This window comes from Lacerta agilis, chromosome Z, assembly GCF_009819535.1.
Source record: "Lacerta agilis isolate rLacAgi1 chromosome Z, rLacAgi1.pri, whole genome shotgun sequence".
In the NCBI taxonomy this organism is placed as follows: domain Eukaryota; kingdom Metazoa; phylum Chordata; class Lepidosauria; order Squamata; family Lacertidae; genus Lacerta; species Lacerta agilis.
In genome coordinates this window covers 32,197,932-32,221,188 of record NC_046331.1, presented here as the reverse complement: position 1 = coordinate 32,221,188, position 23,257 = coordinate 32,197,932, and the positions used below count along the sequence as shown (strand labels likewise).

Sequence of the window (23,257 nt, the reverse complement as noted above, 5' to 3'; positions counted from 1 at the left end):
AAAGCTTCAACTGGTGCAGAATGCAGGGACCTGGCAAGTTCTTGGTGCTAAGCAATTAGAGCATGTAGCACCTTCCCTGTTTGCTAGTGTTTTTCTGAGTCCAATTAAAGTGTCGGTGATAGCCTGATCCCAAGCAACTTAGGGTTTTAAAGGTTATTTGAAGACCTATCTGCAGCTATATGAAGCTGCCACAAGGATCCATCAGGTTGGTCAGCACAATAGACAGAAGGATGTTTTATGCTCATTGCCCCATCCTTAGGAAATGCCATTTCGTTGGAGAAACACCCAACCCTTTCCTCAGCTATGTTTAAATGGGCTTTAAAATCCTGTGTGTTTCAGTTCACTTTTAATTTAATTCGTAATATTCTACATTTTATAAACAGTAGTTTTTGCTGGTTTTATGTTTGGTTTATATTGAAATGGAATATTTACACTGCTGCTTTCATTAATTGTATGTTAAGCATCTGAAAGCAGCCCTGCTTAGGGAATTTTTAAATGTTTGATGCTTTATTGTGTTTTTACTATTCTGCTGGGAGCCGCCCAGAGTGGCTGGGGAAACCCTACCAGATGGTGGGGTATTATTATTATTATTATTATTATTATTATTATTATTAGGCATGTGTAAAATGTATTGGGAATACTTTATCCTTTAAAGACAGTATAGAAAAAGAAATTGGCAGTAAATAAATAAATACATAAATAACAATAAGCATAGCACAGGCCACACACATTTCTTATCAATAGAGTTGGTATCCTGCTTACTCAACTTAATGTTACATCATCCAGTAATAAACTTGCAGCAATGATGCTCTTTCTCTTCTGTTTTCTCTCAGGTCTCTTTAGCTTTCACTACCAAGAAACTAATAATAATAATTCATCATCATCATCTTGGTTGGGGTGGTGTTGATGATGCTTTCTATCCTCAATATGAAAAATATGATTTTAGAAATAATTCTAGCAATTGCTAGCAAGTTGTTTAGGTAACAGTACACAGCACTAGAGAAAATCCATCATGTGCCTTGCAAAATATTTGAAACTTGCTGGTCTTTCTATATAATTCAAAAGCATAGTTACAACTATTTCTGAAGAATCTGCAATGAAGTTACCAGAAAGAATGAAAACCTTTAGTTTTGATCATTACTTTTCTCTAGGCTAGGTTTTAAAAAGATAACTAAAAAAAAAAAAATGAATGCTAATCCTTTCATCTTCCAACCTGTTGATCTGGCATGATTCCTGTGTGTGAGCCGTCTTGCAAAGAAAGTTTTTTTTTTTTCCTTTTAAATAAATAATACAAAGTAACTGCAAACTAAACCATCTGAAAGTTTTCATTTCTTTAAAATCTTCAAATAATTTAAATCTTCTAAAAGCTGTTTGTGTGCCTTTCAGTTACTCATCTGGGCTATCATTCTGCTGTATAAGTTGTAAAAGCACTATGAAAGTCAGAAATTTAAGTATATTAAATTTGTACACCGCTTCTCACTAATAAAATTCAGAAGTGGTTTACAATTAAACTAAAAATGCAACAATAAACATTTTAAATCTAATCTAACTATACAGTCATATCATTGGTGCTGCCCACATGCCCAGGAAAACAAAAGTGCATTTGCCTTCCACCTTAATGGAGACAAAGTTGGTGCCAGAGTGGGATCTGTATGCATAGAGAATTCAGTAAAGAGGGGGCTGTTCCACAGAATGCCTGTACTGTTATCTCCACTCTCTAGACCTCACTTGAAGGTGGCATGCAGAGAAAGGGTATCAGATGATTATCTCAGGATGTGGACAGGTTCATATAAGGAAAGATAGTCATTTATGTTTACTGGCGCCAAGCTGTCTAAGGCTGTTGAAACAAAATAGAAAATTCTTTTCAGTAGCACCTTAGAGACCAACTGTGTTTGTTCTTGGTATGAGCTTTCGTGTGCATGCACACTTCTTCAGAAGGCTGTTGAATTAGACATAGAAACTAATTGACAGCCAGTACAGTTGGGCCAGGGCTATTATATGTCCATTCCTTCTAGTTCCAGTTAAAGATCTAGCTGATGCATTCTGCACTAGCTGCAGTCTGCATACTGTTTTCAAAGACAGTCCCATGTGCAACCAGTTGCATAAGTTTATGAAAGCATAGACAACCAAAGCCTGGTTATTTCCATCCAAGCTAGTTTGCAAGGCTACCAGCTGAAGTTTCTAGCAGGTGTTCTTTGTCACTTGTTACTCAAATGGATCTAACAATACCCCTGAGCTGAGGACACGGCATTTTACTTAAAGCCCATATTTAGATCATTACAGATTGAATACTTTTGCTGAGTTGCTGTCCCATATTGCTGCTTCTAAATCAGCAACCTGCCAGTTAGTGAAGTTCATTTCCCAGCTGAATTTACCACAATAGCTTGGTGTGCCAGGAATCATAATCCTTTTTGACATTTCTCTGAAGTTTCATGTCAGATGTGATGTTTCCACACAAGCCAAAAGGTTCAGTGCAAGCAGAGTCTGTCGGCCTCTCTTTTTTCCATAGCCACTGACTAGGAAGCACACAGTTTATCTGCCGCTTTGGACACCACTTGCTTGAGGTATTTTTGTTGTTAGTTTGTCTTGTTTCTCAACAAACTAAGTTATCTGAATTTGTAATTAACTCCAAGGAGATTACTAGGATATTCAGGTGCAAAAGGAGTGAAATACTGTAAAACTAAAACTATCCAGAACTGGATGAATAACAGGTTAGAAATTTTCACCCTGGGCCCTCATATGTTACACATTAACTTCCTATTAGCCATTGTACATTGTACTAATGAGCAGTGACAGGAAATGCATTTTTCCTCTTACATATTCTGAGCTTTTTGAGGAGGGTGTGGGGACAGGGTGAGTTGTTGGGCAAACTTGAAGAAAAGGCCTTTTGGACAAGATCTTTAATATAAGTGCATAATGCATAGTACCTGACTGTATATTTAATATCCAAGGAGCTTTGTACAGTCAGTTCCTTTCTGCTTATTTTTAATATTTTACTTCAGAGATTCCCCCCCCCCCATAACTGTCTTGGTCTGCAAAGCTTTGCTCATCAGACCTCAGGACATACCGTATATGATAAACCCATTAATTTTTCTTCTTAGGAAAGCAACAAGGCCAACTTTGTTAAATATTAGAGGTATCTTTATGTGAATACTAACAGAAAAGGAGGGATGTGGACCTTTGCTGCTTACTTCAATAGGTTGCAGCTGCAGCAAATACCACAATGAACCAATTCCCCCCCCCAAAAGAAATACTTCTCTTTTCAGCTAAACTCACATGAGATCTCAGATAGTTTTAACACAAAAAACTAAAGCTTGTTTTTGTTGTAACTTCTGCCTTTGTTACTATCATCTTTTTTCTGTTATGTTTTTAATCATTAAGAGTTTTAGCAAGTTGATAAAATTATAACAACACATAACGTTGTTCCCTCTTTTGGACATCAAATGCTTTTCCCAACTAATTTTTGGTGCACTTAATCCTTTCTCATTTCTACCCAATTATATGTAATTGTTTTCTAAATGACTCAGTGATGTAGCCTCACCAACCTTGTCTACTTAGCTGTTCATTCATTATTATTTTTTCTTGCATGAAAAAAGGGTTCCTAACAGCTGCTCTAAAGTTATTGTTTTCCTTGGTTCTTATCTCCCCCAACCTAGCATCCTGGATAGAAAGTAGAATTTTTAGCAGGAGACTATGAAAGCAAAAAGCAATAAACAGTAATTTGGGACAGATAAAGTAAGTTTAGTTGCTGGGCTATGTCAATTCAAACTGCAATGTGGGTGTTTTCAGTTTGCTCATTTATATCAAAGAAGCCTATGCCCATTCAAAACTAGCATCTCAGAACAGCACCTGTGTTAAACACTTCATCCTGAGGGACTTCCTCTGGTTTTGAAGCTTTCATGTTAGCAGTATTTCCCAAATATAATAAAATACTATCTTATTTGTGAGGTCTGGATTTTCTCTTTACCCTGGAAAAAGATTCTGAGATAAATGCATTTACTATACATTTAATTTCAGTTGCTTCAAACTGTAACTCTGCTTTGGAGAAAGCACTTGGGTCTCAGTAGCACCCGACTTTGTTAAAGGATAAACATCCATGCTAATAAAAGCATTCATTTTCATTGCCTTCTACCCTTAGAGAGAGAAGATAATTTGAATGAAATAGGCAGATAAAGAGGTAATCTGGATTTTATTTTATTTTTGTAAGGAAAAGCTTAGCATTTTTATTGGTCTTACATGCACATTCTGAATCCTAATATTAGACTTCACCTCCTGTAAGTTTGTCCTCAAAGCTCATCAAGGGAGATTCAAATGGCTTAATTCATATGCCATTAAATTTAATGGTTGAGGAAAAGAGAAATTACTAACTTTTCTTAACAGATTTGACCCCAAGGCATTTTAACATTTATATTTACTGTTGTCCACCTTTAGATAGACAAGTATAGAGGCCATAGCTGTCAACCTTTCCCTTTTTTGCGGGAAATTCCCTTATTATAGCATTGGGAAGCAGCAGGGAGGGTTGACAGCTATGTATATAGCAGTGAGGAACAGCAGGGAGGGTTGACAGCTATGATAGAGGCAGGTGACACAATTTGGCATGTGTTTGCAAGTGTGTCCCCCCCCCCCGCATGAACTGTTAAATTGCTTACATTACTTCATTTAATTGGCTTCCTTATTAATTTATATACTACACTACATTGTGGTCTGTTTTTCTAGCAGACTTTTCTGTTCCTGTAGTATGTCAGATTCACTATAGACAAATCAGTCACTACAGCAGCAAAGACACTAAATATTTCTGAGTTGTCCTAGATGAGACAACCAAAAACCTCTTTGACAAAAGAGCAGACACAGCATTGGCTAACTTCTCTTAATGACATTCTAATTCAGGGTGAGTTTTCCTGTACAAGGGTAGCTTATAGCAGTTTAGGGAGATTTTCAAAGACACAAAGCATTCGCGAAAGTTTTTTTTTTAAACCCCTAAAAAGGCACAGTTGTTATTACTAGGTGCAAAAAAAAAAGTTTCCTACCAATGAGTTTTGATATCCACCCAACGGGCACAACATAAGGGCAAATTTAATTGTTAAAGTGGTGACAAACTGCTGGTGTTTGAAAGGACTCAGAACCTTCATACTCACCAAGGTCCCCATGTGCTTCACTGCACAGATAGAACTCCTGTAGGAAGTAGAGTTTTCACTTGACTGAAGTTGAGAAGGCATATCTGTGAGTGCATTCCTTGGCGTATTACAAGTTACCCTTTAAGGTGTGTTTTTATGACACCTATATAGAACACAAACAGAAGGTTCTAGGTTCCTTTCCTGGTATCTCAAGATTTGTTTTTGTTTTTAAGGATTGGGTAAAAGATCTACCTATGACGTGTAGAGCCTCTGCCAGCCATATTCTGCTAGATGGACAAACAGTCAGTCTTAATGCAAGGATGCTTCTTACGCTATCTATACTTGTACTGATATTTTACCTATGTGTTTGCTCCTATTTTTTGCACCAGCCACTTTACAAAACCCCCCCCCCATGTTTTTCCCCCCAAATTTTTGTTAGGAGTAATATTAGTGTCTTCTCATCTACTTTGATGCAATAGCTTATATCTTGGCATTGGAATTATTACGCACCTGTATTTTCTCTTGTAAGTGTACATTATATTAATTACTTTCCCCCACTTGATTACTACTTTTTGCTAAATTGATTTTTTGCTTCCTTTGCAGAAATGGTAATGTAGCATTTACAGATAAAATTCTGTTTTAATTCTCTGTTAAATGTATTGAAGCACTGGAGTAATCTGATGACCATGTTTACAAGCCAATGTATACTTCTCTTTGCTCCATAGAATACTGTGTATGTGGCTATAGCAATCACTGTTTCCTGATAACTAGGTTTGTGTTGGCTGCAGAATGAATTGTTGCTTATAGCCAGTTTACTTGTTCAGTTTTCAGTAATGTTGAAAGATATGGTTGGAAGAAATCATTATGTGTAATGTTTTGTGGGGATAGGGGGCAGTAAGTGGTTTGGTAGTAAGGAACTAAAACTAGTAGACAACTTGGCAAGTTGTTTGTTTTTGGAGGGTTGTGTGTGTTTTTAAGATGAATAATTACTACGGTAGTTAGCAAGGACAGTAGATTGAGAACATTTGAAAAGCATTAAAATAACAATAAAATTGAAGACGGCAAGCATGTTATAGTTTAGCTGATGAAATAGGCACTGGTCCTGTTTAAACTTGACAGGATTGTTCTTTACAATGCATATGATCAAACTTCATATCATTAGTGCAAATAAATTTGTTTTGTCAAGAACTGCAACATTTAAAACACTGACATATTTAAAATAGAATGACTATCTTGTATGCTTTGCATAATGCCACATTCAATTTCTGATGACAATGGTAAAAATAATAGTCCTGTGTGAAATGTTTATTGTTAGATCCTAAAAGAGCCTGCTGGTTCAGGCCCTTGGTCATTCTAGTGCAGCATTCTCTTCTCATACTGGCCAGCTAGATGCCTAATTGTACCACATTAAAGGATACCAGCTTTAATGCAAGGCCGTTAAACTATTCTCTGTATCCTCTTTTAACTTTCCTCCTTTAAAAGGAATGGTCTCTTGGAGTAAATTATCCTACTATAGAATAAAGAGTTAACTGCACCTTCACATAAATTTGTTTTTGCATAAAGTATATAACAGTGTCAGCAAGATAACTGTTCCCTTATTTACCAAGGAAAGGAAAATTAGATAATTTTCAATTTTCCTGTTGTTATTTTAGGGTCATGGTGATTCAAAACTGGATGCAGGATTGCACATTTTAAATTACATTATAAAAATGATCTCTGAAAGTACCAACTGGATGCAGGATTACACATTTTAAATTACATTATAAAAATGATCTCTGAAAGTACCATTAAACTTCATGACATTTCTATTGTATTAAATAGTTATGTTTCTTCATTAAATACTATCTAGTGTTCTCAGCCATTACCATTTTTGGAGGAGAATCTTCTGTGGGTATATCAGTGTTCAGAAGTAAAGCAGATGGAAATGAAATGAAAAAGTCAGACTTTGCATTAAAGTATCTTTACATTGATATATAATTTTATGGTAGTACTCCAAAGAAAAGTGATGTTATTATCCATCATTGCCAAAACAAGATGACACCTTATTTTTCTGGTTATTTGGCTATAAATTTTGATAGAATACAGATAATTGAACCAACTTTGTTGCATTACATTCTTCATTAGATTATCTTTCCATTGATATATAATTTTATGGTATTACTACAAAACAAAGTAGTGTTTTGAGCCATCAGACCTCAGAAATACACTTTCTCCAAAAGGTTTCCACAATTTTGGCCACTAGTGTAACATATAATGTGCATGAGTAGGCTTAAACCTCAGCTTCATATGTTCACTCTTCCTCTTCCCTTCTTCCCTGTTGTGCTACAATTTCTTATTTGGCAAATCAAACAAGGCACACTATGGTTTGAACATTGTTGTACCCCTGTGGATGAAACAGAAAACTGTGGTTTGTTAAGATTCCATAAGTAAGTCAAGAAATAGCAGTGCAAGAGCGGAAACCGGCCATTTGGCTTGATCCAGACTATAAGAACTTTTATGTGTGTTTGAAAAAGTTTAATTCCAGGACCTAAGAGCAAAAAACAAACAAACAAACACATGAGTCTGGTCAGAATCGCCTGCTAGATCCCCAAAGATATGGTTTTGTATATATTAAACTTATTAGTTGTCTTTGTCATTTCAAATTATTGTTTGTGATGTGCACTAGTTAGACACATTCCGGAAGAAAACTGGTTGGTGGTGGTAACAACTCATTTGAAAAGACAAGCAATGTTTTTGTTGCTTTAAAACTTCATCAAATGTAAGTTTCCAAAGAAAGAAATTTGCATTAGGAAGATCTTTCCATGTTTCTGCTATATTGAAACCACAGTCAGGATACAGAAGTTGTACGTATTCTTAGGCATGTATGGACTGCTACATGTTCTTTTGTTTCCTTTGGAGGTGTGCCATAGTAAATTAATACCAAGTGTCTGTTGGTTGAGTGGGCACAATGTATTTCTGAACTTCACTTTGAAGTTTATCTGTACTTGATGGGGGACTTGTTCACTTGCTCAAGGTGTCATCCATTAATAATTTTGTAACATAGGCATTTATTTTCCATTACTTTGAATTTCTGTTCTGGATAGGCTTGTATGTCAAAAATGTTTCAGACTGAAAGGCACAAAAGACTTGAAGACTTGAAGGGTTTCTTTATTGTTTGTTAGAAAACTGCTATTCACCTGGCACCTTCAAAGGCGACATGATCTTTCTCCAGGCAACTAAAATACAACTCAGGTCTATACACAAACAAGTTTTTCTCAATTTTCTGTGCATAAGTAATGGAAAAACACTGTGTTTCACATTCCTAATGCAGGAGGCACTGAAGGAAAATAACAAGAGAAGAGAGATGGAGGAGAAAATTAAGAGAGCCAAGCTAGCAAAAGAGAAAGCAGAACGTGAGAAACTGGAGCGGCAACAGAAGAAGAAGCAACTGATTGACATGAATAAAGGTAAGTAAGCATTTGTAATAGATCTGATCTGGTTAAGACCACTTTCAGTTGTAAAAAATACTTAATTGCTGCATTAAAGGTGGAGAAAGAGAGATAGCATGTTCAGGCATCTTCACCATGTCTAGTTTTTTTTTGTTCCTTCTTCCACTGCCATTTCGTACAGTCTTTTCCAAGGCATTTTGTATTGAGTTATTGACTTGTTTTCATTTGGTACAGTTAAATGTGTGTGTTTTTAAATGGATTTACTTGTTCTAAAAATCTCTGCAGTGTTTTAATTTTTTATTCTACAAACATCTTTATAATAGAGGGCGTGCAGTAGTTAACATCTCTCTTCTGTGGTTTGAAGGCTTCCCATTATAAATGGATGCGCTCTCAGCAGTGCTTTTTCAAGAGCTGGTTCAGCTGCAAGCCTCACTACAGATTGACAATTGGATATGATAAAGAAAACCTTACGTTAAGCTTTCTGGTTAGCTGAAATGACACTATAATGTGTACATCAGCATTCTGTGAGAATGGGCGCAGGAAGGAAAGGAGAGGAAGAATCAATAGGCCCCTAATATCTGTGCTTTGCTGAGTTCCAAAAGACAGTTGAAATGCATGCTTTATTTTCCATCCCTTTGGGTTCCTGAAACGGAGAAGAGATATGACACAAATATGAATTAGATTGAACGAGAGATTACTTCACCCTGCAGTTTGCTGTTCTCCCTTCTGTGATCATTTCAGTTCTGTTGTGCGGCAGAGCTTAATCCATCCCAATCATAAAACACATAAAAATGCTCAGTGTGTGACTGTGACTTGTCTTTTCTACCCAGTGAGCAAATCTGACAGGATTCAGTTCTAGCAAAAATAACAACATTACTCTCTTGACAAATCTTATGTAAGATGCCAAGGTGTATTAGTTGAATGGTAGAACAAGCCTTATAATTAGGGTGAATTGAGGCAACAGGACTTCTCAGAATTTGAACCAATTAGATGAGCTTTGGAACAAAAACATTGCACATCAAAGTATCTTTTTTCTATTTTAGAGAAAGGCAGCACAGCACCTTAGATTCATAGTCTAATATTGCACAAATGAGCTAGTGGTTTGCTGTTTGACTCAAGGCTCCACAAAAGAGAAAAGAACACATGCTGCTGCATCCAAGCCTTTCTCTAATGCTGTAGCTATTGTTTGTATGATACCTATCACAAAGCATAGCCCCTTGTTTGTTTTTTACCCTTCCCAATCCTGAAGGCATTTTGACACATCAACTTATTTTATATTACCTGTTGAGGAGGAAGAGATAGGTTGGGCCATGGGCTTCCACACCTCCTCCTCTTGCCCCCACCTTTCCTGCTCCACTGTCTCCCAGAACCAGAAGAGATTGAAGCGGGAGGAGCAAAAAGTTACACCCAGGCGTAGCTCAGACAGGGGAGATACATAAGTAGAGGTTGAGTGTGGGGCCTCTTTGTTGCAGCAACTGCCTCATTCGGTGCACACCTAGGAGTACCTGAGAGATGTAGGACTGATTGACATAACTTTCCCTAACTTTTCAGTGTCACTCTGGACATTCCATGCCTGACAGCGCCATGACACTATATTCGGACCATTTCCAAGTTGTAAATTTTGCTATTTATTTTACTTCCACTTTGAATTTCCCCCCACTTTTAATATTTTGTTGATTTTGTTAAAAAGTACAAACATAACAGAAGTAAAGAAAACAAATACTGTAATCAAAAAAAATTAACCTTAAAGCATTACTGGCTGGAGGAAAAAATGAATAATGAAGTATTGATTCATACAAAAATTCCCTTTTACAAATGAGATATGTAAAAATAAAAGTATTCTTCACCTGTGAGTTACATCTTTATTGAGGGCAATGTTTATATAAAGTCTTAGATGACATTGAGTGGCTATATTCATATAAGAAATAAATCATGTCATATAGCAAAAACAATTTAAAAAACCCAGTATTCCGATATCCACCCTTTAGAAACCTTTAGTTCATGAGATATATTTTCAAGGCGGGCAAGTTGCCAGACTAGATTATCACCAATCCAAATTATTAAGATTGAAGATCTTCCAGGATTTGGCAATGGATCTCTGGGCTGCTGTTGTTATTTACATTCCAAGTCCCGTTCTATTTCCATATACAGGTTCAAAAGCACAAGTGGAAAGATAGATCAAAAGTTTATTTAGTTATTAAAGATATTTCAGAAAACACCTTATTCCAAAATTCAACCTTAGGACATCCCACCACATGTGCTTATATGTGCCAACTGTGTGACAGCCCCTCTGATGATATACCTAGGTGCACAAACAGCAGCTGTTGCAGAGAAAGGTGCCAGCCATGTACTAACATTAAGAAAAGCTCTCTAGTTTGAGCTGACAAAGACTTGTATGGAGGCTTTTTCCATAGAGTATTCCCCTGCTTATCATCTATCTGTATGTCCCAATTATATTTCCACCATGACTTTTTGACACAGGACCCTAAAGGAGGCATTAATAAAAAATTTGCATAATGTAAAGCTGAGTCGCTTTACATAATGTGCTATGTTCAAAAGGGGTTAATTGCCTGTTAGCATCTTTTTGTCAAAGGACATAAAAGAAGAGATCTCATTTGGCAGTCCAGTGGCCAGGGAATGGATTGAAAGATGGCAAGAATTTGAAACATTTTAAATAGCCTTCCTGTTAAGAAGTGCACATTTGATCTGAGTATCTGCTATAGTGAACTATGTGTGTAACTCAGCATACATAACAATCTAGTATGTGTGTGTGCATGCAAACCCACACACGCGTGTGTGTGTGTGTGTGTGTGTAGTGGGGGAACAGTAAACACACAGCCTTTTAAGAAGAGCAAATTTGATGGTAGTAATTTTGATGCAAATGTTATTTAATGTCTCCATTATATCTGATTACCATGACAATTAAAATTACTTTTTAACTAGCAGTGCAAGGATAAATGGAAGAATGAGCTGCTTCAGTCACAATTAGTATTGATTTAATTGTTTTGAAAGGTATATTAACATTCCCTTAGCACAGATGAAGACAGTGGAATGGAGTTCATTACAGGGGGCTGACAACTATCTGGGATGTCAAGGTACTTTACTGTTGAAAATACATTTGAATCCAAAAAGCTGAATCACAAGTCACATAATAAGCTCGTATATATTAATATTAACAATGACATTATTGTTAATAGCTTCCCTGTACTGAAGGTTGGCCCACCCATGAAGCAACAGAATTCACAGGGACAGCAGATCCAGCCTCCCAGGAATGAATTGCCTGCTGCCACCGCCACAGTGGCATCAACAGCATTCCTTGGAGGCTAAATCCATGGCTCCTTGGCAAACCCCCTCTCATGTCATCTTTACAGTGACTTCTTGGTGAATAGGAGGTGCTGGTGCTCTTTTCCCACCCTTGTTCCCAATGTAGGTTTTACCCAACACCCCCCCCCCCCAATGATCACAATCTTCACTCACCCCTTGTTCTCTTGCGGGGAGTGGGGTGTGTGTGTGATTTTTGTGGTTTGCCTTGGGTGCCAAAATGTACTGGGCTGGCCCTGAAAGCCCTTTACACAATGAATGCAACATGTTCATGCCTTTTTAACAGCTCAGTGCAAAGAAACCCTAGTTATTGCTAAATTTGTCAGTATCGCTTTCAGCTTACAGATACATACAACAGATACACCCCATTACCACAGCATTGGAAGATAGAAGAGACAATGTTCACAGCATGAACTTTAGTTTCACCATGCACCTAAGCCATTTTGTAAATAATTATCTGATCCTAAGATGCCTAGACATCACTTGTTTTCTCTATACTTCTCTACTTTACACCTGATTATTAGTGGCAGAATGCACAAATGGACTCCATAGGAGGGGTGTTGTGTTGGCTGTCACAGAAACACAATTTGGTATTATTATTATCATTATTAATAAAATTTGTATACTATCCTTTATCTGAAGATCACATCCAAACATAAAAATACAAAATGAAAATACAAACTACACAATAAAACAAAAGCAAAACAAATGAATAACACCCCCCCACACACACACATTTAAAAGGTCATGAAATGTTCAGTCAGCCAAAGGCTTGGTTAAAGAGAAATGTTTTCTCCTGGCGCCTAAATATATGTAATGAAGGCGCCAGGGGAGCCACCATGGGGAGAGCATTCCACAAATGTGTTCTGCACCTGATAATCGGCTCGTTGGACTGTGTCTTTCAATAAGAACAACTGAGAGAGAACAGTATAGCAGACACAGAAACATTATGGAGCCAACATTGCTTTGTGCCTCCTAACTTTGCCTTCACTTGAGCAATTGCTCTGTAGGCACTCCTTGCAGTAGTTTCTCTCTTCTTGTGACACATGTTAGTCTGGGTTGCACAGGTTGGTGTGTGTGTATCTGGTGGTTCCATTTATGTGTATGGAATTAGCCTTATTTTTATTTAGGTTTTGTGCAATTTTGTGATCCTACACAGGATCATGTACATCTTGTAAAATGTCATTTGCCATACCAGTAGTTAAACACCTGCTTGCGCTCTCTCTCTCTCTCTCTCTCTCTCTCTCTCTCTCTCTCTCTCTCTCTCTTGTATAAAGTGAATATTTGTACACATGAAAATAGTCTGGGAAATAATCTAGGTTAGGAGTAGGGAAATGCATTGTAGCAAGTACCTTTGAAGGAAGGTAAGGAAGCAGTAGATTGCATCTTTATTGAACTATAGGTGTTACTTCCACACGCTTTATAGTACAGATGCTCCACTGCAAGTTAAGTCCCTTTGCTTATTTCTGTCTGCTTAGCTTTCATTCAGAGTGCTCCTGAGAGAGCTTCTCATCAGCTCCTGAAGGCATCCTGGGACACCTGTTTCATGTTCACCTCCCTTTCTTCCCATGCAACTTGACAGTAAAGTGCTAGGTACTCTCTCTGCACAGAAATACTTTCATAAGTCCACAAGATGCCACAAAGAGCTTTCACTAAATGGGGGAAACGTATCTATTGGCTTATCTTTCTTCACTTTTTGAAACTTCTTTGTTAAATGAGTTGAGCTATACTTGCATACATTTCAACACAGGAACTTGCATCAGGAACTCAGGAAGCTTCCTGTTTTTGCTCCCTGTCTGGGACTGCAAAAAAATTGAGTTTGCATGATATATTTGGTTTAGCGGGACACAAGTTTTTCAAGCTTACATTAAAGTGGCATTGTAAACTAAACAGTAATAGACAGAAAGTTGCAATGTCACTTATGGCACACAAGCCAGAGTTGTGCTTAATTAAAAAAAAAAATGTTACAGAATGCATCAAACTCAAAGAAAGGTAATAATTCCTACTGTTGGCTTACATGACCACTTTTTTATAAAGGGGGGGGGGGCGTGAGAACTTTGAGCAGTATCAGAGAAAAAGCCACAAGTGACAATCCCAATTTGCTACTACACAGATTTATTCTCTTTAAGAAATAGACTCTACAGCTTTTGACAATGATTTCAGTAGATTTCAACTTGATAGTATCAATTTGATATTTTTAATAGAATATCTGCAGCTTTCTCTTCATCAGTCTAGAAATTCCTTATATTACTTAAGCAGAGATTCCTTAATTACTGAATTACATGCTGTAAGAATGTGATCAGTTTTATTTATGCGAAGAGAAGAAAAACATTGGGAAGTCTTTATCCATGGATTTAAAAATCCTGTATTCTAACTTATCCACATTGGAATTTGCTTGTTATAATATAAAAGTAGAGTGGTGAACTCTACCAATGTATAGCAGTAGACAGATATTTTTCTCAACTTACTTTAAAAGATGTGTTCATTATGAAAATCTGCACCTGAAATGTTATTATCTATTCTTATTTTTACTTCTGCTAAATTAATATGGTTGATTCCGCAAGTGTTTTTGGATGTTGCACATCTTGTGAAAACAGTCCAGTGTACGAATATGGTATTTTCACCTGCTTCTTTTATATTGCAAAATGTAACCCTGAAGTCCTAGAAAATATTTAAATCTAGATATAAGAACAATTCAAAGTGGTATAAACGAACAAACAAACAAACAACAACAATGCTTTAGGAATGCAAGCCTGCATCTTATTTTCAATCTCCAGGGAAACTAGACAAATAAACTTGGCTACTTTATATGCTAAATGCTAGTTAACTGTTTTTCAAAGAAACAAATGAATTATTCCTTCGTTATTGTAATGCTATCCAAAGTTCAAAGAATGATTTTCAATGTGTTTTTGAAGGGTAAACACAGTCCAAAGGTTATATAGCATGTTGTTGTTGTTTTTGCTTTGTTTTGCTTTGTTTTTCGTCATGAGGGCTACATTTAACCTTGGCCAATTCTCCATGCCTGCATACCAGTGGCAACTGTGGCAGAATATAGGGGTGTGTCCAGTAAACACTCTTGCATACCCCGCCCTCACAAAAAAGACATATAGAGCCTTCGGCATACACACAGGCATGCATCCCTCCTCGGCTAATTCATGCAGATCAGCTGGGGGGGGGGGCTGTAAATTTCTCTCTGCTCATCTCATCAAATGAGCAATCTGCTGGCTGGAGAGAGGGGACAGCTTGCGTCTCCAATAGGGGACTGGGCTTTGCCCATCCTAGCAAGGTGCCTTTGCAGCTAACATCAGAGGGATCTAGAAAAAAAAATGTTTGGGGACCAGATCAGATTCCTGAACTGGGAGTTAGACACCCCTGTTATATACCATGCGAAATGAGTTTTGGTTAGCTTTTTTGTGGCTTCCATTCCTGTGCATTAAGATGGTTTAACTAACGAGACAGGAATATTGTGTGCCACTGAAAATCCAGTTTAGCCCTGTGACGCTGCAGGGTTCAAGCTGCCCATTTCCCAGACATGGTCATAAATATGAATATCCTGCTATTACAAGAATCACAATGGACCCATGTAAAGTGGTCCTTAAGGGCTTTTCACATATGGTGTAAAAACATTGCTAGGAGAAACACTAAGTTTAGGGTTGCATGAAAATAATCTAATCTCTTTTAGAGGGTGTGCATGCAGCAGTTTTGTTCTTATTGCTGCCAATAGTGCTTTAAAGCGGCTGTTTTCTCAGTGTGCTTCTGCAGGGTTAAGAGAGGATAAGCCACAGAGCTCTAGGAATCAGAAGAAATCAAGATCATACAAAGGATATTGGTCCTGAAGCCCCAAAAACAAAATAATTGGCAAAGATGACTGAACACATATTCTCTATGGTGCCCTAGTCTCAATGGAGGCTGTTGTTCTAAAAGGCACAGATATAAAAGGGAAGTCTGTTCTTAGACAGTAACCCCAAAGTTGTAAAGGGGTCCATGATGAAACTAGTCTTTCTTATGTCATTGTAAGTATGGTAATGAAATTATGCACAGAAAAGCAAGCATGGTGACCCAGTGTGAGTTCCAGTATCCAGTCTGTTCCTCAAGTTATTTAATGGGGGCATAGTAGTCTTTGAAGGAAGATCAGGCAAGTAACACTAAGAGGATGCAAGCACTGTGATGATTAGCTTGTTTTTCTTAAGTTTGTTGGACTATAACATAGATATAATACAAACATATTTCTGAAAACAAATTGACTGTCTCTCAGAATTTGTATTAGATTATGAAACTAGATGAGACAAGCTCCAACAGCTGTTGAAAATAAAGTGTTTAGAATTGGACAACAGGGTTTGCCCTTCACTCCTCAGTCATTTGGCAGGGAAATTGCAGGGAGAAATAACATCCCCCCCCCCACAATTTCCTGCATAAAAATAGGAAACCAATTAGACTCTTTTGTTGAATTAGACACATAAAGGCTTACAGTAAAGGTACAGTACACCCTTTCAATCACAAGCTCTCAGGTGATTGAAGAAAAATGACCACCAACAGAAAAGCATAACGGTTTTGTTGTAATCAAATGCAGTCTAGTAATGGTGGAGTTGGAATAAAATAAACAAAAACCAGAACTCTCTATTGCATGGGTAGGCAAACTAAGGCCCGGGGACCGGATCCGGCCCAATTGTCTTCTAAATCCTGCCCACAGACGGTCCGGGAATCATTGTGGTTTAACATGACTAGAATGTGTCCTTTTATTTAAAATACATCTCTGGGTTATTTGTAGGGCATAGGATTTCGTTATTTTTTCTCCAAAAAATATAGTCCAGCCCCCCACAAGGTCTGAGGGACGGTGGACTGGCCCCCTGCTGAAAAAGTTCGCTGACCCCCTGAGTTATGTATTATCAGCATGGCAAGAGATAAAGAGCAATGCTGAGAAGCAAAATAAATTTCTCATTAAGGCAGGATTTTGGGTATAGCATGTCTCTGAATGTCTTGATGAATCCTGATGTCTATTTTCTTACTTTTAAAGTTTTATTTTTTTATATAAAACATGCTGCCTTTCAGCATTAGTTTTTATGATAGTTTTCTATCATTCCTGGACTTTGCATCTGACCTTTGTATAATTTCCATACTATTCTTTAAATTATTAGCTGTTTAATATATTTGCTTTTATGTTGTTTTAATTATATTACAGTTTAATTACTTTCCATTGATCATTTTTGCATACAGTACTCCTCATACATCTTCACCTTCAATTGTTCTCCACATTCATATATCCCAACTTCTATTTCTGTTTTACACCAATGTATTTGTTCTGGATGGTTGAAAAGAAGAAGAAACTAGGTCTGTTCTGAAGCATCCACTTGACTTAATGCTGAACATTTAAATTAAGCATTTTTTTAATAAGGAAAACTTTGACAAACATATTTTAATTCTGAAAAAGTGTTCTTTTTTAATGAACCATATCTGTATCTTGCCAACTCTTTCTCAATATGTTAACCTGATCCTAGACATATCATAAGGAATCTGCTAATTATTGTGTAAACAAGCCTTCACCTTATTTTACAAACTAATGTGAGGTATAGCTTAACTTATTTGCACTGGCACGACTTGCTGTGTTTAAATTAAAAAGTGAATATTATTCACTGTTTTTGGAGAAAAATGCTCACTAGAAAACCTGGTTCTTAAGGTTATTTATTTAGCATGCAGGATACATTTAGTTAGCAATGAAATTGTGGTGCGTGGTGGTTTTACATGACTGTAATCTATGTACTAGCCACTTAAAAGTTTACTTGTAGTAGTTATGAATGTTATAGGCAAGTAGTAGCGTCTTCCCTGTAAGTGCACCCAATTTGTTACCATCTTTGTACTGTACTAGGTTTATAAGCAGTGCCTTCCCCCCCTAAAAAAACATGTTTAGGGGTACTCTCATTTTCCTACTCATATGCCCCTTAATGAGGCCAAACTTAGATTCACAAAATGTTTAGGGGTATGCATACCCCTGCATCCCCCCAGAAAAAAACCACTGTTTACAAGTAGCTAACTTGGTACAGTAGTGCTGAACAGCTTTGCTGTAAGCTGCAGATGACTTCCTTCCCATGTGGTTGCTGGTGTCCTGTAGTACATAATTAAGATGCTACTGCATGACTATCCATTGCTTCCATCTATGTGGACAATTATGTCAAGACCCTAATCAAGAAATGGTACAAGAACACGATGGAAGCATGTAGAAAAGAGTACAAAGAAAGAGTGCAACCAAATGATTTCATAAGGCCCTAAAGATGATCACTTGTAGATGAAGCATTTTCTCTGTGGGTATGGAGTAGAGGAGTACTTGACCATGAAATGGCTTCCTGAAAGGAGATGGCAAATCCCAAAAGTTACAAATCACTTTTAACCTTTCTGCCATTTAAATGTCCACACACAAAAAATGTGGGGAAAGTAATGCTCCAGTACTAGCTCAGTCTTGTTCATACCAAACTTTGTAAAGTTGTTAAGATAAGTGTATGAACAAAATTAGGACAGATTGCCATTTTCTAAAAATAGCAATGCTTTCCCAGTGTATTTAAAGTCATTTGGGGGATTTTTCAGAAGTACTTACCAGGTGTCAAATTAAATGTAGCCCAAGGCTAGCAGCTGTTGGGTGGTGATGTCATTTTTTTCAGTGCCAATGCATGCTGTTGTCATTATCATCTTTAAAAAGAGAAGCAGATAAGGTACAGTAAAAGAAGTATAATGGACAGCTTACAATTTGGGATGCAAGCATAAAAAGTGTTTATACGTGAGTTAAAAATTACAGTTTCTGCAATATTTTGGTTAATTGTATATTCTGTCTAAAAAATTCACACCATTTTACTGGCCTACCTTTGCACACAAAATCAAAATGAATGGCTAAGGATATATATTTTAAAAGCTCGAAGAGATTATGAGTACAGTTTCATGCCCAGTAGTGGTTAGCAGTGATTATAAGGGAGGCTGGCTTCAAATCCCTGTTCAGCCATGAAAGTCACTGGGTGACCTTGCACCAGTCACACTCTCTCAGCCTAACGTACCTCACATAGTTGATTAAAGGGGGAGGAAGAGAACCATATATGCCACCAAAGATCCTTGGGTAAAAGGTGGGATATGAATTTATTTATTATGTCACACCTTTGCACACAAGAGTAACTGATCTACTCAGCCAGTGAAGGTGCTTCCCTCTCCCTGCCAGTGTGTGTACACACACATACCATTTCTTATTGGACCACAGCATTGTCTTTCAGCTGGTAAATCTGGATCCATTATCTAAGAATCACCAGGTGAAACCTGTTAGCTTTTCTTTTTTTTAAGGGATGGAGGGATGAAAGGACAGTAGTAGTAAAACAAAAAGACAAATATTTTAAGGTTATTTGAAGTCTCTGTTGCAGATTGGAATTAAAGGTGAGTTCTGGTCTGAATACATTTTAGGACTTCAAGAATATAGTAGTTGCTGGTGTGTGAATGCACTATGTTAATGTTGACTGTGCAGTGTGTTCCTCTCTTTGTTATGAAAAAATATAATTAGTATACCTTAGATATACCAAGCCTAGGGACACAGGTGGCGCTGTGGTCTAAACCACTGAGCCTAGGGCTTACTGATTGGAAGGTCGGCGGTTTGAATCCCTGAGACGGGATGAGCTCCCATTGCTCGGTCCCAGCTCCTGCCAACCTAGCAGTTCGAAAGCACGTCAAAGTGCAAGTAGATAAATAGGTACCACTCTGGCGGGAAGGTAAATGGTGTTTCCATGCGCTGCTCTGGTTTCACCAGAAGCGGCTTAATCATGCTGGCCACATGACCCGGAAAAACTGTGCGGACAAACGTTGGCTCCCTTGGCCTGTAAATCGAGATGAGCACTGCAACCCCAGAGTCGTTTGTGACTGGACTTAACTGTCAGGGGTCCTTTACCTTTACCTTTTTAGATATACCAAAAGTATAACGGCACATTTTCTCTCAAGTATTGTTCTTCAAGATGGCCCATTAAAGGTTTCTTGCAGAGACCCTAAGTGTCCCCTGTGTTGAAGAACAGTAAAATTTTGGTTACAGGTAGGTAGCCATGTTGGTCTGCCATAGTCAAAACAAATTTTTTTAAAAAAAAATCCTTCCAGTAGCACCTTAGAGACCAACTAAGTTTGTTCTTGGTATGAGCTTTCGTGTGCAGAAGTGTGCATGCACATGAAAGCTCATACCAAGAACAACCTTAGTTGGTCTCTAAGGTGCTACTGGAAGGAATTTTTTTTAATTTTTATTTTGTTTTCAGTAAAATTTTGGCAAGAGGTTATTTAAGTCAATGAGCCTTGGAATATGCCTTAGCCAGCTTTCTTTTCCTCATTCCTACTGCTTGAATTAAAAGACTTAGTATTCCAGGAAGAAAGAGCTAACACTTTTGGATTCTACTGAAAGACTGGGAACTACATAAAAATAAGAACTTGTAAAATAATATATTTATATAGTTTGACTGTAATACTTACTGCTGATTTTGACTGAGTTACTGAATTAAGAGGCCTTTTCAGTTATCACTGTGTCAAATAGCAATCATAATGCTTCCAGGCTTAACTGCAAAGCAGATCATAATACCTTTGCATTGAACACAGATGCTTATCTGAGGTTTTGCTGATGACATTTATCAAGGAAGCAGTAATAAATGTGCCTTGAGAACTGAATTACTGTATAAGGGTTACCTCAGCAGCTAGATTTGTTGAGGATTAATTTCAACAACTTATTATTCATATGCCACCCATCTGACGTGGTTGCCCCAGCCACTCTGGATGGCTTCCAACAAATTAAAACATAAAACATAGTAAAACACCAAACATTAGAAACTTCCCTAAACAGGACTGCCTTTAGATGTCCTCTAAAAGTCAGATAGTTGTTTATTTTATTAACATCTGATGGGAAGGTGTTCCAGAGGGCAGGCGAGACTACCAAAAAGGCCTCCTCCCAGGACTTCCGGCTGGTAATGGCGCAGCAAAGATTGATTGCTGAGGAGAGCCCGTGAAGCTGAACACCACTTCAAAGGGAGAAGCCAGCCTTGGTGGACGATTGCTAGTGGAATTTATGGAGGTGTCTGGCTCTCCTTGAAAGGGGTGGATAGAATGCGCGCGGGGGAGAGAGCTGTGCGAAGAAGTTCGGCATGTAATAGAAGGAGAAGATGGTGCTGACCGGAATGTGGCATTTGGAATGAGAGTGACTTTATCCATACAGAGACATTATTTATTATAATTGCGTCTGCTTGCTGGCATATATCAGAGGCTGTGAAAGTATTGGACTGTGAATGCAACTGAAAGAGATGTGAAGATCGCTCCGGAGTCCGAGACATGGGAAGTCCAAAAATTATAAAAAATTGGCATAATTGGAATTGTTTTAATTGGGAATTGTTTAATTAATTTGGATTTTAATTTGATTGGTAATTGGAGATATATATTGGAAAATCAATAAACATGATTCAAAAAGGCCTCCTCCCTGGTTCCATGTAGCTTCACTTCTCATAGTGAAGGAACCTCCAGTTGGCCCTCGGAGCTGGAACTGTCTCCTCCTGGAATCGCAGAAAGCAGTGGTTCCAGCTCAGCACAGCTATGACAGGGTGGGGTGCTCCCTCTTCCTGGCTTTGGCATGGTGGGAGGGGTTACTTCCTGTTGCATTAGTATAGGTGGTGCAGGCATTAGCACTTGCATAATGGAAGCCGATCACCATAATATTTGTATATTTCTGTAGTTAAAACTATGCTGAAGGTGGCTTACAACATGAAGATATTTACATAAAAGAAATAGTCAAAAAGTACACATATGTCACAGGAGTGTTCCGGTCATTGATCACACAGTTCAAAGGTGAAGTTCATTAGCAAAAACAACATCCCCACAAACTTTATAGAATGCCATTGCTAATGAAGAGAGCAGCTTATTCCTGGTTGTCTTCTTCCATTAAAATCAATTGTCAAGACTGAAAGTCCCCGCTTCCTCAGGGCTTTTCCCAAACAATTGGAAACTCTGCTTATGTGCAGCCAAACCCCCCTTTTATGCATCTTCTCATTCTGGGAGACAAAGGGGGAGGGGAGCTTATTGCAGCAGGAAGGGGAGACACCCGTGCCTCTTCACCAGCCTAATTCATCTTGGCCTCCCTCATCCCACTGCTCTCTGCCACAGACTCCCAACTCACTAAGCCCTGTTACGTCTTCTAAACTAGGTTTGGAAGCCTAGTATGCTTGATGAGCACTATCCTGGGTCTCCACCTTCAACAGCTTGTTCTGTTCATGCACAAATTGCTAAAAAAAAACTATCACTGGGTGCAGAGTCTTTTACATCTCTAAATTGGCTGAGTTGCATAGCTGTGAACTAGGAAATGCCACTTTAAGAGAACAACATTTAGCAGCAAGGTTTAGTGGTGACGCAACCAGCTTATAAAAGTGCTTCTAGCATTTAGCCCTCAGTCCATTTTTCCCCTTTGCTTCTAAATTATACCAAAAGACATTTGAGGCATTAAATAGAAAATCACTTTGCAGAGGACTGGTTGTTAGTAAGAAAAGTACACTTAAATGAATATTACATTTTCATGTATTTTTTAAAAAAGATGGAATGGAGTAATTCAACATTATTTCATTCCCAGCTACCATTTGTGAGGAAAGAAATATAAATTGCAGCAACAGATTCTGAGCACAGATTATCAGTCTTTTAAGACTGTCATGTCTTTCTCTTGTGAATTTATTCTGCTGAAGCAGCAGCTCATAGCATTAGGAAAAGAGTGATCTTCTACCTCCAGGAGTGTTTTTGCGTGGGGCAAATACCGGCAGCCATTTACCAAACTGTACATAGCATAATTCACCATTTCCCTACTTCTGCAGTTTTCTAGAGTGGCGAGGAACTATTCTAAAATTATCCTCACAAATTGGGATGATGCAAAAGTCAGCTTTCAGTTTGTAAGGATTTTATTAAAGTTCTTCATTATACAATAAGATATAGAAAATTAATGTAAAAGTCACAGCATCTCAAAATAATTCATTTCTTTTCCCCACAAAAAATCCAAGAGGCAATCCTGAATTGTTTTTATTATTGGTAAATATCAACCATGTTTTTTTTCTTTAATACCAATATTCCACAATTATTTTATTGTTACATATCCTTTAATTCTCACCCAGTTCCATATGTTCAAATTCCATTTCCTTTCATGTTTCCATTTCCTGTTGTGTTCACCCTAGTATTCTAATCTCCTCCTCCAGGACTTTCCGTTTACATTTCTTCCACTCTTTTTCCACAGAGAATACCATAAATTTTGTAGCATCATTCTCTGAATTCACTCCAATTTGTATACCGATGCTTTCTGTTAGAACTGAACAAAGGGAGGACTGAAGTTTTCCCAAAGCTTCCCCCTATCAATTACATCAATGCCAGATCCAGATG

At 37.7% G+C, this 23,257-nt stretch overlaps 1 protein-coding gene across 7 annotated transcripts in view; it reads left to right on the top strand.

The window, feature by feature from the left end:
• DIAPH2 (diaphanous related formin 2) overlaps positions 1-23,257 on the top strand; it is a 322,676-nt gene that overhangs the window by 218,460 nt on the left and 80,959 nt on the right. For all 7 annotated transcript variants that reach the window (XM_033137161.1, XM_033137162.1, XM_033137160.1 and 4 more), the window contains one exon: positions 8,425-8,560. In XM_033137161.1, the coding sequence (XP_032993052.1) occupies positions 8,425-8,560 (136 nt within the window). The remainder of the gene's footprint in view (positions 1-8,424; positions 8,561-23,257) is intronic.